At 43.4% G+C, this 17,257-nt stretch overlaps 1 protein-coding gene across 1 annotated transcript; it reads right to left on the bottom strand.

Moving 5' to 3' along the window:
• Nucleotides 1-2,167: 2,167 nt before the first annotated feature.
• LOC122903520 lies at nucleotides 2,168-5,576 on the bottom strand. The gene is made up of 4 exons (XM_044244368.1): nucleotides 5,462-5,576; nucleotides 4,390-4,462; nucleotides 2,928-3,184; nucleotides 2,168-2,529 (listed from the first exon to the last, which is right to left on the bottom strand). Exons 1-4 carry the CDS (start codon nucleotides 5,574-5,576, stop codon nucleotides 2,231-2,233), a joined length of 744 nt encoding a protein of 247 aa, XP_044100303.1. The 3' UTR covers nucleotides 2,168-2,230.
• Nucleotides 5,577-17,257: the final 11,681 nt, after the last annotated feature.

A 17,257-nucleotide genomic window follows, 5' to 3' on the forward strand; every position in this document is an offset into this window, starting at 1 on the left:
TAAGGAAACATAAAGGAATTAAAATAAATTGAGGAGGACCAGAATTAATCCATTTGCTCCACAGTGAAAGTGGCTTACTTTTTCTTTTAAAAGAACCTTCCTTCCTATCCTTCTCCAAACAGTGGTCCAACCTCTCCATGCTGCTTTAAAAAAAAAAAAAAAAAAGAAGGTAGTATACTAAAACTCTTGTTTAAAAGTCTATTTTTTTTAAGGAATCTACTTCTTGTACATTATTGACCAAACAGCAATGAGAAACAGCCAAGCGCATATAAAGACCCATGTTCTGGCTCAAATAATTGAACATAAGGTGGTTTAACAGAAGTTCATGTAATAAGGCTCCTGAGTTCAGGGAGTGGCAGGTTAGCTGACTGCTGGTTCATGTGGAGCGAGTAGAAAGGCGTTATCGTAACACTTCCAAAGATTAGACTGCGTTGCTGGCAATAGTGTCAATTAAAGAAGATTATAACCCTTGGGTCCTTTGAGATAGCCCACGGACACTGTGAGATAGATAGATAGATAGATATAGATAAATAGAGAAAAGCAAATATCTTGCAATACAGAAATTCTTAATTAAACACAGCTGTTTATCAAAATAGCGGTAACAATTTCAACTTCTCAGACCTCTATTGTTGCTTTTCCTAGAAATTTTGTTTTTGTGTTGGTGCTTGTTTTTTTTTATTCTTCTAATTAAAGTAATATACAATCCTTGCTTTAAAAATCTAGAATATTTGGAAAGTTATGAAAAAGGTTTCTGGATTCAGAAAGTGAATATAAAAGTTAAAAGTGCACATTTTAGGTGGTTGATTTTACAATTATTAAAGTGCCTGAGCTGTTTTTACTCATAACACTTCTGACACTGAAGGTGTTGGGTTTTTCCCCACATCAGTTGATCCTCCGACTCTCTAGACAACATCTAGATGTTCTACAGTTGAGCTCTGACGTGGACTTCCAGGAGTTAGCACAGACCTGGCAGGACGGCCCAGCCAAAAGTCCGAGATATATGTGGAAAGGGGCTTCCATGCCTTCTCTGGAAGGCCACCGTCCCAGCACCTTGATGTGTTCACCAACCTGGAAGCTCTCTGAACCCCCATGGTTTAGGAGGTTTTATGGAGGTTTAAGGAGGTAGGCATGATTGATGCAATCATGGGCCATTAGTGACTGAACTCAATCTCCGTCTCCTCTTCCAGGAGGGCAGGGATGGGGGTGGACTGTTGGAACTATAAGTTCTCAACCCTGAATTCTGTCTTGGTTCAACCTTCACACATCCTGAAGCTGTCTAGCTACACACAACGCCCCCCCCCCATAGCAGACCTCTCATGAGCATACACAAGACACTTACCGTTCTTTAGAGATTCTAAGGGTTTTAGAAGGTGTGTGTCAGAAACCGGGAACAAAAACTAAATATATACTTATTAGTCCTCCTTTTAAAAATGTTTAAAATGCCCTAGCAATAGGTGCGGACTGATTAACCTACTTCTGAGGATCTTGAAACAATTTACAAATACCAGTCCTCTGACTCTAAAAAGGTAAAATGGGTCTTCTAGTTTTTAAAAGCTTACGGATCCTTTTGAGCTCGTAGAGTTTGTACTGACCCAATCCATGCTTGAAACTTTGTGGACCCCTTTGCTAGAAGCGGACAGGATCATCAAAGAGCTCTGGGGCAGGCAAGAGAAGGTCAGTCCCCAAAGATCATCAGTCAAATACCTGACTGACACATTTTAATTAAAGATGTTCTGCTAACGGCCTTTCCTTCTTTGTATGGTTATAAATACCAGGCAGCTTAACTAACTTTTACTGGCAATTCCTGAGCCCAGGAGTTCTCGAAGTATGGCCCCGAAGGAAAGCATCATCGGCATCACCTGGAACTTGTCAGAACTGCAACTTCTCAGCCCACCCCACACCTACTGAATCAGAAGCTCTGGGGTGAAGCCCAGCAATCTGAGTTTTAACAAGCCCTCCAGGTGATTCTGATGCTGATAACATTAGAGAACCTCGGCCTTAGGTACCGTCCCCCACTCCCATCCCCCACCCCGTCCCAGCGCGGAGAGGAATTTGCTCTAATTGACTCAACATAACTCCAATCACGTGTGTATCTGGACCAGGGTTGTGGTGACCATAATCCATAAAAGCTCTCTAAGCTCTACACTGAAGATCTATCCATTTTACTTGATTTAATCAAACCTCAATTAAACAAACAAACAAACACAAACTGTATTTCTAAGAAAGCTGGTTAGGGCTGGGCTTGTCCCTGTGAATGGAGGTCGTCAAACCCAGGAACCTCGGCTACAGTGGCCCTGTACCCTAACTTGGCCATGGTGGGCCATTCCACAGCACTGAGAGCGAAGGAGGTCTGTGGGCAGCAGGCTCGCAGGGGGTCACTGACATCATGTAAGCGGAGAGTTAATCCCCAGGCAGTGGCCTCAGCTTCTTCAGTGGCACCGCGGGTCCGCCACCCAGACGTGAACCACAAACACAGAAAGCCCTCGTGTGACACCTGGCAGCAGGTAGGAGAAGAGTAGCGGTCTCGAGCTGCAGAAGAGAAGGGAGAGAAACCCAGGAAGCTGCGATAAACCCCAGGTGATGTGGGCCGCGCGCACAAGTCTTGGGCAAGAGGGAAGCCATGGCCATGAGTCACACACGCAAGGGGAACGGACCTGCCGAGGCAACCTCTGCTGCTGGCACAGCAATCGAGGGGCTGAGAAAGGAGGAGGAGGGGAGCATCCGCCCTCTGTCCACGCTGTGAGAGCGAGGCGCAGAGCACCCCGCCCCAGCCCTCCCCCGGGACCCCGAGAACGCAGAAATCCTCCGCCTCAGCCCTGGGTTCCTCGTGCGTCCTGAAATGGAGACGAGAACACCCTGCTCCCAGCCGCCCATCCCGTCCCACCAAGCAAAGCCTTCTCGATTAGCCACCCCTCCTCCATTCTTACTCCGGGAATCCTCGCCCCACGCTGCAGGGGGGCGCACCTGGGCTAATCCTCGCACTACGGCGCCGCGCGAGCCTCGCGCCGGGAACACCCCGCGAGAGCAACCGCGGAGGAAAACTGCACCAGCAGGTGGAGCCAGAGTCCCGGCGATGCTGTGCTCATGCGCGGCCACCGGCCTGCGCCTCTCCCCGCACCCCCCCACCCCCGCCAGCCCCGGTCCCCCGGCGTGCCATCTGCCCCCGCGATCTGTTTCCGAGCTTCTTGAGTTGCGTCAAACGTAACTTTTTGCATGCCCGGTTGAAATAGATACAAATGTAAAGTCAGTAGCATCTAAATTCCCTTTATTTCGCGGGGCATTTCAGCCTGGGAAGCAGGTCGCCGAGGCCCTACAGGCTCCAGCGCCCAAGCAGTTTTGTTTCTGAGGCTCTGATTGCTCTGGTTTCACTGTGGTGGATGCTTGTGGGTTCCGTTGGCTACCCAGCGTCCACCCTTTCTTTCTATGTCGGTGACTCTTTCGTTGTCTCAGGTGTTGGTGGGGAACGGCTCCCTCCCCCTACAGAACCTGAAGTGGACAGGGAACCTCTCCCTCCGGTCCCCTGCGAGTTGGCATGAGAAGCTGGGGACCTGGCCTCAGCCAAGCGGATGCTGCCACCTGCGACTTAACCTTCAGCAAAAATGCAGAGATGAGGGACAACTGGGCGCTGTGCCTGCGTGTGAACTTGTCAACTAACTAGTCAGGACTAGTTTCTCTTCCTAGTCTCCTCTGGCCAATTTAGTGCTTGCTGTACACTCCTCCCTTCTGTGAGACTTGGGCTCCTTTCCCCAGATCCCCCAAACTCTCCCAGGACTCCCACATCCCCCAGAAGCCATTGCTTTACATATTATTGAACAGAAATGAGGCCATCCCTAAAGTAACCACTGCCAGAGGGCCTGAGGTTGCAGTGATTGCTTTGGGTAGAGGCCAGAGTTCTGTGAAGCACACAGAGGACTGATTCCCCAGCAAAGGCAGGACTCAATGGACAGAGAAGAGGGGTGCGTGCTGGTGGGCAGACATTCATGATGTCTGCTGTCTTACCTGAGACTCTAGCTATTACTTAGGACTTGCTCAGTGTGCTGGGTTTGGTAGTGGTCTATTCACTCATGTTCCTTTGGGTCTTGAGGAACACAAACACACACACACGGATTACTTACACTGATGAAAAATTGAGTAAAGATACCCCAGAACATAGGCTAGAAGAGAGACTTAGGGCTTCAGGAAAGAACTCAATGAACACTAAGAGGAGCTAGTTACTTGGACCTTCACATGAGCTGTTTGATTATATCCAGAAATAACAAAGACACACTCTCACAACCCATGTTCCAAATTAATTTAGCTTTTAAATTTTATTTCTTAATACCCCAAAAGTATTCTTGACCCCCAATCTTCCAAACAAAGAATAAAATGAGGAAAAAGCAAATTTAATACAAGCGGCAGTAGTGAGAATCCCACTCCAGCGACTGTACAGGACCATTGACCATCAGCCTTCCTGTGATGGCCACTGCAAGGAACAAAAACAGCTCCAGAACACATGTGACATGAGGGAGTTTTTCATAACCTGACAGTTCCGTGACTAGAATTCTTTTTTTTTTTTTTTTAAGATTTTATTTATTTGACAGAGATCACAAGTAGGCAGAGAGGCAGACAGAGAGAGAGGAAGTGAAGCCTCTGCTCAGCAGAGAGCCCGGTGCAGGGTTCCATCCCAGGACCCTGGCATTATGACCCAAGCCGAAGGCAGAGGCTTTAACCCACTGAGCCACTCAGGCGCCCCCCCCGCCTAGAATTCTTGTATCACTCTCGCCTAAATTCCTCTCTCCTAAGCACCAGTCTCTGCTATGTTCCTAGTTTTCTTTGGCATGAGTGTTCCATCTTTCAAGGGATTTGCCTTCCTCCCTCTTGCTCTCCCCAAGTGACATTTTGGCTCAGGGTGAACCTCAAATTTCATAATGGCAATGAGGAAGGATGGCCCAGTCCTTAAGCTGTCATCTTGTGTTTGTTGATATCCCGAGGACTTGTCTCTCTTATGGGCTGGAGCTCCCTGGCCTTGTGACAGAGACTACGGACATTGGTGAGTCTTGCCTCCCATTGTCTTGACCCAACCACTTTTTCAGGCTCTCGAGTCTCTCAGCATCTCTGTGCCCCTTCTTCGGAGTCCAAGACCTTCTGGCTGCATTCCTTGTTCTATTCTAAAGGGTCTGGGCCCCTGAGAGGCTGCCCCGGGGCACATGCATGCAAACAGTCCTCTTATCCGCTGCTGAGCCGTTTCCTGAGATGGTGTTGTTCTGGCACCATCCTCAACAGCCAACGCTAGGAGGGTTGCACCTGCCTTTGCCCTGCCCGGGAAAGCAGGACACAAGCCCAGGTGCTCTGAGTTTCTATCTTCTGGTCATCGTCACTCCTGTACATCAGAATGTTGGCCCCAAAGTGGGGGTCAAGGAACAGACCCTCACACGTGTTGGGTACTCACCAGCCCCCAAATCTCTCCAAGCCCCTTCCTAACCTGGAAGGCATGACTGTATGTCCTGTATGTCCCATCCTGCAGTTGCTCTTCTCAGCGGCTCTTCAGATGCTCTATAATTAATTTTCTCTGTGTAATTCTCAGTGTTTGGAGGCATCGCGAGAATCCCTGTCTCATTCAAGTGCTTCATTCTTGCAGTGGAAAGCCAGGCCTCTCACTACTACCTTTTCTCCATCAGGCTCTAAAATGTCTCTTGAAAATCAAAATTGAGCTAGAACTTCTTTGCTCTAAACTGGATCCATCATCCCTCTGTAGGGCATGCACTTAGAGAACTATGCTGCTTGATGGTTGGGGGAGAGGGCTAGGGGAAGAGATGAAAAGCATGTGATTTATTATTAAACATTACCCCATCACCAAATTCTAGCTCTGTTCCTTTCTAATTGTGTGACCTTGGGAAAATTATTTATCTGCCTAGAGACTCAGTTATAATTTGTAAAATAGAGAAAATGAATAGGACTTTATTCATGAGTTTGTGGTGAGGATGAAATGAGATCATTCATTTAAAGTGCTCGTGTAGAGGCACCTGGGTGGCTCAGTGGGTTAAGCCTCTGCCTTCAGCTCAGGTCATGATCCCAGGGTCCTGGGATTGAGCCCCACATCAGGCTCTCTGCTCAGTGGGGAGCCTGCTTCCTCCTCTCTCTCTGCCTGCCTCTCTGCCTACTTGTGATCTCTGTCAAATAAATAAAATCTTTAAAAAAAAGTGCTTGGTGTAATACGTGGCACACACACACGTGTGTGCGTACTTAACCCTCAATTCCATTTTGTGACAAGGCAGAGTGTCAGTGAACAATGAAGGGAACATAGTACAGATGTGCAATGATGACGAGGGGTTTGTCTCCGTGACAAGTACTAACAGGTTGCAGACTCCTTCAGTCCACCAATTAGGCCAGTGGAGTGGATTCAACACCCAGGGAAATGTACTTGAAGAGTTGAAGGCCATCTCCAAGGCACAGCAGTGTTCATAGGGGGAGCAAAATGAAGAGTAACCTTTGAGATGACCAGGGTGGGGGAAGGCAGGGGAGTGTGACATGAGAGCAGTCAAAGCATGAAATCCCTCCAGGAAGGAAGGAATGACCCCTTGAGCAAACGCTCCAGAGAGGCCTTCCGGGCCCGCATACCCCCTGGCTAAGGAGTGAAGGCAGGTGAAGCATTGGGGGCCACAAGTGCTGACAGCCTGTAAAGAAGGAAAAGAGGCTAAAGACAGAGGTGGTCACTGAGTAAGTCTGAGGTTTGTCTGCTCTTAGGGTGGGAGAAACATCCCATCCTCACAGAGCCAGAGTCTGAGGAGTCGATGGGGAAGGAACTGGAGAAGGCAGAGGGGAGACCATCTTGAGGTGGCCTGAGGAGAGACATCCAGATTCAGATGGGAGCATTAGGCTGGAGCTCGGACAGCAAGAGGGAAGGAGACAGAGCGGATGTGGTTGTTCGTGAGTGTGTAGAATTGGTGGCGGGAAGCTGGGTACATTCCCAGCTGCTGGATTCTCTTCTGTGAAGTCACAGGCAGGGCCATCTCCTTCAGAGAGATGGGATGTGTATTAAGGGCTGGAGGTGACACGGGGCAGATGGTTGGGTGTCCACTGAGAAGGTGCACTGCGGCGCTCACTGATCTATCTAAGAAGGCAAACTATCATTACATGCTGCTTTGAAAATGAAAAACTTGAAATGTGGGAAGGATATTTTGGGGGGCTTCACAGTGGAGACTGTATTTATCCCACTGGCTATAAGCACTGCATTGGAAGTGCTTATAGTGCCCGGAAGGCCTCTCTGGAGCGTTTGCTCAAGGGGTCATTCCTTCCTTCCTGGAGGGATTTCATGCTTTGACTGCTCTCATGTCACACTCCCCTGCCTTCCCCCACTCTGGTCATCTCAAAGGTTACTCTTCATTTTGCTCCCCCTATGAACACTGCTGTGCCTTGGAGATGGCCTTCAACTCTTTCTTATAAAGAAAGGAGTGTTCCATGACATTTGGCGCAATAGGATTTTATCTACCCAGGTTTTTACAGCCGTAAGCCCTCCCCAAACCCCAATTATGTAAGCTCTTTAACGTTTTAATATTAAACTAAAGTTACCTGGTTTAAAAAAAAAAAAAAAAAAGCAACAACAAACTGAGTGAATGGATCCCAGATTTTCTACAAGAAACTGATGTTCCCTCGACTTTCAAAATATATCCATCTACCACTAGGTGGTGTTTTGTTCAATTAATTCAAAAGTAAAATTTTCACTTGATTCCTTTCAGAAGGAAAATGTACTGAAAAGTAAACATGATACCAGCTGCATTTCAATCCTAATACGTACTTTCCGACTAACTCCAATTTTCTAGACTAGTGGTGGTATAAATGAAAACTGCGCTTTCCCTAAGTGTTGCACACTGTTCCATCTGTCTTTAAATAGAGTGGAAATGAGTAGGTCTCTTTTTTTCTCCCCTGTAAAGGACCCAAGAAATGGCATGATGCAGGAGGCAGGCCCTCTGAGGAAGAGAAGCATGAATGTTGCCTGAGAGACCACTTTGTGTTTACAATGCTTATACGATTCTTATAAAATGAAAAATTTGTATTTAAAACATTAAAATCCCAGGGCACCTGGGTGCTCAGTGGGTTAAGCCTCTGCCTTTGGCTCAGGTCATGATCTGAGAGTCATGGGATCGAGCCCCGCATCGGGCTCTCTGCTCAGCAGGGAGCCTGCTTCCCCCTCTCTCTGCTTGCCTCTCTGCCCACTTGTGATCTTGATCTCTCTCTCTCTCTGTCAAATAAATAAATAAAATAAAATAAAATAAAATAAATAAAACATCAAAATCCCGGTTAAGCGTCTGCCTTCAGCTCAGGTCATGGTCCCAGAGTCCGGGGATCGAGTCCTACATCTGCGGGGAGCCTACTTCTCCCTCTCCCTCTGTCTGCCGTTCCCCCTGCTTGTGCTCTGCCAACTTAAATAAATACAATTTAAAAAAAAAATCAAATTCCCTTTTAAATGAAAAATATTGACTGTTTTTTTTTTTAACCTCCTTTTTTAAAAGTGCTTTTTTTTAACCTCCTTATTTAAAAGTGCCTACCACTCCTAAGGTAAACATACTAAGTCTGCAACAAATTCATTACTTAATTAAAACCAGGCACCTGGGTGGCTTAGTCAGTTAGACATTCTGCTCCTACTTTCAGCTCAGGTGATGGTCTCAGAGCCCTTAGGTGGAGCCCCACATTGGCTTCCCCCACAGCATGGAGTCTGCCTGGGATTCTCTCTCTCCATCTCTTTCTGCCCCTCCACAAAACCCCCGTGCAAGCTCTCTCTCTAATAAATAAATCTTAAACAAAAAACAAAACCTAACTTTATTAGAAACCAAAATTATGGATCTCTTATGAAAGTACTCCCAGCTAGAGTAACTATTTAGGTAAAATAAATATATTTTCTCTCATTAGAAATAGCAAAATAGGGGGCACCTGGTGGCTCAGTGGGTTAAGCCGCTGCCTTCGGCTCAGGTCATGATCTCAGGGTCCTGGGATCGAGTCCCGCATCGGGCTCTCTGCTCAGCGGGGAGCCTGCTTCCCTCTCTCTCTGCCTGCCTCTCTGCCTGCTTGTCATCTCTCTCTGTCAAATAAATAAATAAAATCTTAAAAAAAATAGCAAAATAGGATTTTATGTAAGAACCCAAAGACCTCCTTTCCCTCTGTGTCCAACCTGGTTGCAACCCGAAGTCTGCTGATGACCAGCTCCATGACCTTAGACAAGCCTCTCCCACTCTAAACCGAGGCTCTTCTGCCCATAATGCCAATATCCGTCTCCCAAGACCGTTAGGGTGAACAAAATTTTTTTTAATGTTGGGAAGGTTTTGGTACAGAATGCTTGATAAATAGCAGATGTTAAGTTCAAGCGCATTTTTTCTTTTAGAATCAGTGATAATTCTGCCTGAAAATGCTACCTAACATAGAGGAGCTGTGTAGGCTCTCTGATTTGCTTTCCCCTTCTGCTTGGTTCAGGTGCAGATCAGACCCCCGGCTGAGGCTCCATCCCTTCTCCATCGTCCTAAGAACTCCCAGCACTTTCACCATTTTGTGATGTTCTTTGACTTTGCAGAGGAGTGGGGGTGACATGGGCAAGGACCCCATAACTTCCCCCGACTCCAGCCATCTTTACTGCCACCCAAAGCCTGTTCCCCTTTCAAATGAGCCCCATTCTCTGTCATCTCATGTCATCCAACTCCCCAGCATCTACTGTTTCTCAGACTGGAGCACCCATGACAGCTCAGTCTGCTTTCCCCCGTCCCTTCTAGACTCCCATAAAACAAAATCATCTGATCTTATGACCCTTGGGGAAACAAACAGGCTCAGCAAAGTCCTGAAATCACCCAATATATTCCACATTTATGCTAACTCCTCCCCTAACCTCACTGACAAAGATGCCCCTGGGACCCCACAGCAGATGCTGAAGGAGTGTGCAGGGTCGGGGCCATTGACAAGAAACAAACCAACTTTGAGGACTTTTGAGAAACATGCATTTACCCCAGGACTCTACCTCAAGCCCCAGCTTGGTGGACTTGGGGCTTTCCTTCCAGTGTACCCAAACCTACTTTTTACACAGTTGAAATAGCTCTTCTAAATCAGTGATTAGATACATCGCCTTCTTCCCCTGGCTGCCCAGATGGGCAAAGAACCAAAATCTGTCTATTGGAGAAGCCGCAGCCCTGGGCTGTGCACACTGTACCTGGGCCGCTTCCTCTTGTAGCAGGAGGCGGGCTGGTGAGAAGGTCCTAGGCCTGGAGCCTCTTTGGTGAGGGTGATGGCAGGTGATGTCAGGTGACCCAGAGCACACCGGCCCAGCTGACTGCCTGTGGCAATGGCATCTGGTTACAGAGTCCAAAGAGAGCTCAAGACAAAGCGAGAGCTAAGAGGCCACAAGAACTTTCTGATGGTCACTGGCCACATCAGCCTGCTGTGCGGGGCTGTGTTCTCAGGCTGGGCAATCCCCCACACCAGCCCTTCTGACTGGCAGGTATACTGGAAGTCTGCCATATAATGTCAGGAGAGCTCCAAAGGACATCTAACTTCAAATCCAACTGTCGGCTGTGGGAATGGGAGTCTTCTTTATTCATGGCACTGGTCTTTATAGCTCCACTAGGTATTACATATTTCAAATATTGGGGTGCTTGGGTGGCTCAGTGGGTTAAGTGTCCAACTCTTGATTTCAGCTCAGGTCATGATCTCAGGGTTGTGAGATTGAGCCCCATGTTGGGCTCACGCCGGGTGTGGACCTGCTTGAAATTCTCTCTCTCCCTCTGGCCCTTCCCCCTGCTGCACACTTTCTAAAAAAAAAAAAATTCACATATTATATATCTATTTTTACGTATGGGGAAGAGATAGGGTTTCGTTCTACGTTAGCTCTACCTGCCATCCTGAAGTTCTTCCCAACAATAACAAACATAGAATTGCAAAATTTAAAAAAAATAAGTTAATTGGGAAAGCACTAGTTTTATTTTCCTTTAAAATATATTTATTTCACCTCCTTACCCACCCATCTCTTTTTACATGGTTATGATTAGAACATAAATTATTTTAATTCTTGTTTAATATTCACTCGGTTTCCAGGCAATGCTTTTGTAGTGAATTTCTTAGTAGCTTCTGCGTGTTGTTCATCAAGTAGAACATAATCTAATTTACAGTTAGATCTGATCTTAAGATCTTGAAATTATTAAAAAATTCCTAACTATGACTCTCCTTCTAAATACAATTTTTTAAAATTTTATTTATTTATTTGACAGAGCGAGATCACAAGCAGACAGAGAGGCAGGCAGAGAGAGAGGAGGAAGCAGGCTCCCCGCTGAGCAGAGAGCCCAATGCGGGCCTCGATCCCAGGACCCTGAGATCATGACCTGAGCCGAAGGCAGCAGCTTAACCCACTGAGCCACCCAGGCGCCCTAAATACAATTTTTGTAGTAGACTTTCCACTTAGGAAGATACAACAGTTGTTCTTGTAAGTTTTAGAAAGAAGTTCTATACTTTGAAAGGAGTTGCTTAAATTGGGTCTATTTTGATTTGTCTTGAAGGAGTACAATGTAGTGCTAGATCGACACCTTTCCTCTGTCCAAAGGAATATATATTTTTTTACTTTTAACTTTTAATAAAAAATTTTTAATAAATTTTAATAAATTTTTAAAAATAAATTAAATTTTACTTTTTTTCCCAAGATTATTTATTTATTTATTTGACAGCGAGAGATCACAAGTAGGCAGAGAGAGAGAGGAGGAAGCAGGCTCCCCGCTGAGCAGAGAGCCCGACGCGGGGCTCGATCCCAGGACCCTGGAATCATGACCTGAGCTGAAGGCAGAGGCTTTAACTCACTGAGTCACCCAGGCACCCCTATATTTTACTTTTAATATTTAACTCAAATGAAAGAGTGGATCTCAGAAGCATGATGAACGTTAGAGAAACCGGTCCACAATGGCATTTTAGGGCATCAAATCCCTGGCTATTTATTTCAAATACTAGTCAACTAAATCTGCTCTTGCTACAAATATTTGCAATTATTTAAGAGTATGAATAGCCTCATGAGAAGTAACATAAGGGGACAGGAATTTGGTCATGCTGCTTGAGTGACCTCAGCCCTACAACTCTAGGTAACTGAATTCTGTAAATAGCAGTGAGTTGGGACGAGGATATGAAGCCTCGAGTGGGATTACAGGCCCAGCCAACAGCTTGATTTTAGCCTGTGAGACTTAAAGCAGAAGCCAGTGCTGCCATGCCCAGACTTCTAAAAAAACAAGATAATAAATAGGTATTGTTGTGAGGTGATAAGTTTGTGGTAATTTATTGTACAAATAGAAAATGAATGCATCTGGGGTGCCTGGGTGGCTCAGTTGGTTGGGCGACTGCCTTCGGCTCAGGTCATGATCCTGGGGTCCAGGATTGAGTCCCGCATCAGGCTCCCAGCTCCACAGGGAGTCTGTTTCTCCCTCTGACCTTCTCCTCACTCATGCTCTCTCTCACTGTCTCTCTCTCAAATAAATAAATAAAATATTTAAAAAAAAGAAAGAAAATGAATGCATCTTTTACCCAGTGCTTTTTGTTTTATTGAGTTATCATTGACATTTAACATGAAATTAGTTTCAGGTGTACATAACATAACGATTTAATATTTGTACATACTGCAAAATGATCACCACAGTAAGTCTAGTTAATATCCATCATCATACATAGTTATCACATCTTTTTCTTAGGATAAGAACTTTTAATATTTATTCCCTTAGCACCTTTCATATATGCAGTGCAATATTATTAACTAATAGTCACCATGCTGTATATTATATCCCCACTGGATTGCAAGTTTGTACATTTTGACCCCTTGTACCCATTTTGACCGTCTCCCCACACCCCTCCGTCTGGCAACTATCACTCTGTTCTCTGTATCTATGAGCTCAGGGTATGTTTTTATTTTATGAAGATTCCACATAAAAGAGATCGTACAGTATTTGTCTAGGTCTGACTTATTTCATTTAGCATAATGCCCTCAAGGTTCATCCATGTCACAAATAGCAAGATTTTCTTCACTTTTTATAGTACTCCATTGTGTGTATATATACACACTGAATGTATACACACATTCATCCATCTAAGAACACCAAGGTTATCTCCATAGACTGGCTACTTTAAGCAATGCTGTAGTGAACATGAGGGTACATCTATTTTTTTCAAGTCAGTGTTTTAATTTTCTTTGGATAAATACCCAGAAGTAGAGTTGTGGATCATATGGTATTTCTCTCTCTCTCTCTCTCTCTTTTTTTTTGAGGAACCCCGATATAGTTCTCCACAATGGCCACACCAATGTACATTCCCAGCAGTGCACAAGGGTTCCCTTTTTCTCCACATTCTCCCCATTATTTCCTTCTGATAATTGCCATTCGAAAGTGTTATCTCATCGTGGTTTTAATTTGCATCTCCTTGATGATTTGTGATATTGGCCATCTTTATGTCTTCTCTGAAAAAATGTCTATTTGGTTCTTCTGCTATTTTTCTAACAGATTTTGGGTTTTCACTATTGAGTAGGAGTTCTTATGCTTGCTTTGTAGGAGTTCCTGATATATTTTGGATATTTCTCCTGATCAGACATATGATTTGCAAATATCTTTTTCCCATTCTACAGATTGACTTTTCATTTTGTTGATGGTTTTCTTTGCTGAGAGAAACCTTTCAGTTTGATGTAGTCCCACTGGTTTATTATTTTATTTTATTTTTTAAAGATTTTATTTCTTTAAAGGAGAGAGAGCATGAGAAGGGAGAGGATCAGAGGGAGAAGCAGACTCCCTGCTGAGCAGGGAGCCCGATGCAGGACTCGATCCCAGGACTCCACAATCACGACCTGAGTGAGAGGCTGTAGCCCAACCAACTGAGCCACCTAGGCAACCCAGCACTTGTTTATTTCTTTTGCTGTCTTTGCCTTTGATGTCAAATTCAAAAACTCATCATCAACACTGATGTTGAGAGCTTACTGCCCATGTTTTCTTCTAAGAATTTTATGAGTTAATTTTAGTGTATGGTTTAAGATAGTGGTTATTGCACTCTCTTGCTTGTGACCCTCCAGTTCTCCCAACACCATTTCTTGAAGAAATTATTGTCCTTTCCCCATTGTATATTCTTGGCTTCCTTGCTGTAAATTAATTGATCTTATGTGCATGACCATACTTCTGGGCTCTCAATTCTGTTCCACTGATGTGTCTGTTTTTATGACATATCATACTGTTTCAATTATAGCTTTGTAATGTAATTTGAAATCAAGGAGAATGATGCCTCAGCTTTGCTCTTCTTTCTCAAGATTGTTTTAGCTATTTGGGGTCTTTTGTGTTTCCACACAAATTTTAGAATTGTGTTTTCTACTTCTGTGAAATTTGTAGGGATTGCATTCAGTCTATAGATTGCTTTGGGTAGTATGGACATTTTAACAATCTTTATTCCTCCAATTTGTGAGCACAGAATATCTTTCCATTTATTTGTGTCTTCTTCGATTTCTTTCATCAACATTGTATAGTTTTCAGCATATAGATTTTTTGCCTCCTTGGTTAAGTTTATTCGCAGGTATTTTATTCTTTTTGATGCAACTATAAATGTGATGGCTTTCTTAATTTCTTTCTTCATTGTTAGTGTATAGAAATGCAACAGATCTTTTTGTATTCATTTTGTAAGCTGCAACTTTACTGATTTCAATTATTCTCAAAGGTTTTTTTTTGGTTGAGTCTTAGGGTTGGGTTTTGTATATTATGTCATTTGTATGTCGTGGCAATTTCACTTCTTCCTTTGCAATCTGGATGCCTTTTATTTCTTTGTCTTGCCTACTTGCTCTGGTTAGGAATTCCAGTACTATGTTGAATAAAAGAGCAGATTGGCATCTTTACCTTGTTCCTAATCTTACAGAAAAAACTTTCAGCTTTTCACTCCTGAGTATGATGTTAGTTGTGGGCTTGTCAGATATGACCTTTATTATGTTCAGGTAGTTTTTCTTGTATACTCACTTTGAGAGGTTTTATCATAAATGGATGTTGAATTTTGTCAAATGCTTTTTCCAGAATCTTTTGGGATGATCATGTGATTTTTACTATTCATTTTTTAATGTGGCCTATCACACTGACTTGCATGCCTGGAATAAATCCCACTTAATCATGAAGTATAATTCTTTTTTTTTTTAAGACTTTATTTTTATTTATGAGAGAGAGAGAAACATAAAGCGAATGTGAGTGCAGAGGGAGAGAGACAAGCAAAATCCACACTGAGTGTGGAGCCCAGCATGGGGCTGGATCTCAGGACCTGAGATCATGACCTGAGCTGAAACCAAGAGTCAGATGCTTAACCGACTGAGTCACCAGATGCCCCTGTATGATTCTTTTAATGTCTCATTGAATTTGGTTGGCTAATATTTTGTTGAAGATTTCTGTATCTATGTTCATAAGGCATAGGGACCTGTATTTTCTTGTGACACCCCTGTCTGGTTTTGGTGCCATGTTGTTTATTCTCCACATAGTTTTGAATTTTAGAATTCCATTTTCTAAAAAAAATTATCTCTTTATCAAGTACTTAAGTTATTTCAATGAAGTTGTTATTCTACTATTTTATCTCTCTGCTGAATTTAATCCCCTTTCCTCCCTAACAAGGTTTACCTGTTTATTCAAGTAGAACATTATAAACAGAAAAGTATACCAACCATAATCCTTTCTTTCAGTTTTTAAACTATTTCTTACCCAGGGTTTTGTCTTTTCCTCCCTTCCTTCCTTCCTCAAAGCCAACTTTGGGTGTTGTTACTCCTTTCATTTTTTAAAATATACATTTCCACTGGTATTGTCCTTTAAAAATTATTTTTAAAGTATTCTTTGTTACTATTTTCATAAATTAAGTTAGATTGTTAGCCCATTTTTAGCCTTTCTTCTTTTCCTTCCATCTATGCACTATATGTACTAATTCAGCAGGAAGCCACAGGTTTTGACATGTTGGGTTTTCAATCTTTTATCTTTGCCTTCACTCTTAAGTAACAGTTAAATAACAGAATCCTGGGTTGACTGTCATTTGTTTCTCAGTGTTTTTCAATTTTTAAAATAAGCTTTTTCTGGGAAAAATTCAAAAACACTAAGTAGAGAAATAATACTATTGTATTAGAAATTAGCAAGGATTCTTCAGCACTTTGAAGATATTATTCCCTTTTCTTCTGATCTCTGTTTTAAGTCCATTGTCATTTTTTGGTTCTTATTCCTCTGTGGGACAGTATCTTTCCTCTGCTTTTAAGATTTCTTTGTCTTTGGTGTTCTAAAGTATTAACGTGATGTGACCAGAAGAGATTTAAATTTATGTAAACTGTTTCTTGACTTTGAAGATTCATGTCTTTAATGTATTGTAGGTAATACTGTCATTATCTCTTTGAATTTTATCTCTCCCATTCTTTTAATTCTTTTCTTCTGGAATTCCTATTAGACTCATGTAGCAGCTTCTTATTCTACTGTCTCACAACCTCTCCTATTTCCTTAGCTCTTGATACACTGTATAATTTCTTCAGGTCTGATTTGAGTTTATTATTCTCTGCTTCTAGTCTACAGTTAACATACACTGACCTTTCTAATTTTTTAAAAGATTTTAAAAGATTTATTTGACAGAAGGAGAGAGGAAAAGAGAGAGAGAGAGAACAAGCACAATCAGGCAGAGTGGTAGGCAAAGGGAGAAGGAGAAGCAGAATCCCGGCCGAGCATGGAGCTCAACATGGGGCTTGATCCCAGGACTCTATGATCATGACCTGACCCAAAGGCAGCCACTTAATGACTGGGCCACCCAGGTGTTCCCTGAGGTTGATTTCTTACTTAAAATGAGGATAGGGGAGCCTGGGTGGCTCAGTTGCTTGAGCATGTGACTCTTGACTTTGGCACAAGTCATGATCTCAGGGTTGTTGGATTGAACCCTACGTTGGACTCCCCACTGAGTGTGGAGTCTGCTTGGGAATCTCTCTCTCCCTCAGCCCCTCTCCCATGCACATACTCTTTCTCTCCGAAATGAATAAATCAATCTTAAAAAAAAAATGAGGTAATACTATCTTCACGATTCAGAGGTTCTAATAAATTAATATCTATAAAAGTACTAAATATATTGTAGAGCACCACAGAAATGAATTATACTATCTTAGTTCTCTTCTGACCACTCTGCCTTTTCTCTCCTATTATATGGTAATATTCAAGACTTGATCTTCTTCCTGTCTTACATTACATCTTGTCTTTCAAATAATTCAAGGTAATTAATTCAGTCTCAGGATTTTAATTATCAACTTCTAAAT

Source organism: Neovison vison, chromosome 3 (assembly GCF_020171115.1).
Source record: "Neovison vison isolate M4711 chromosome 3, ASM_NN_V1, whole genome shotgun sequence".
NCBI classification, from domain to species: Eukaryota; Metazoa; Chordata; class Mammalia; order Carnivora; family Mustelidae; genus Neogale; species Neogale vison.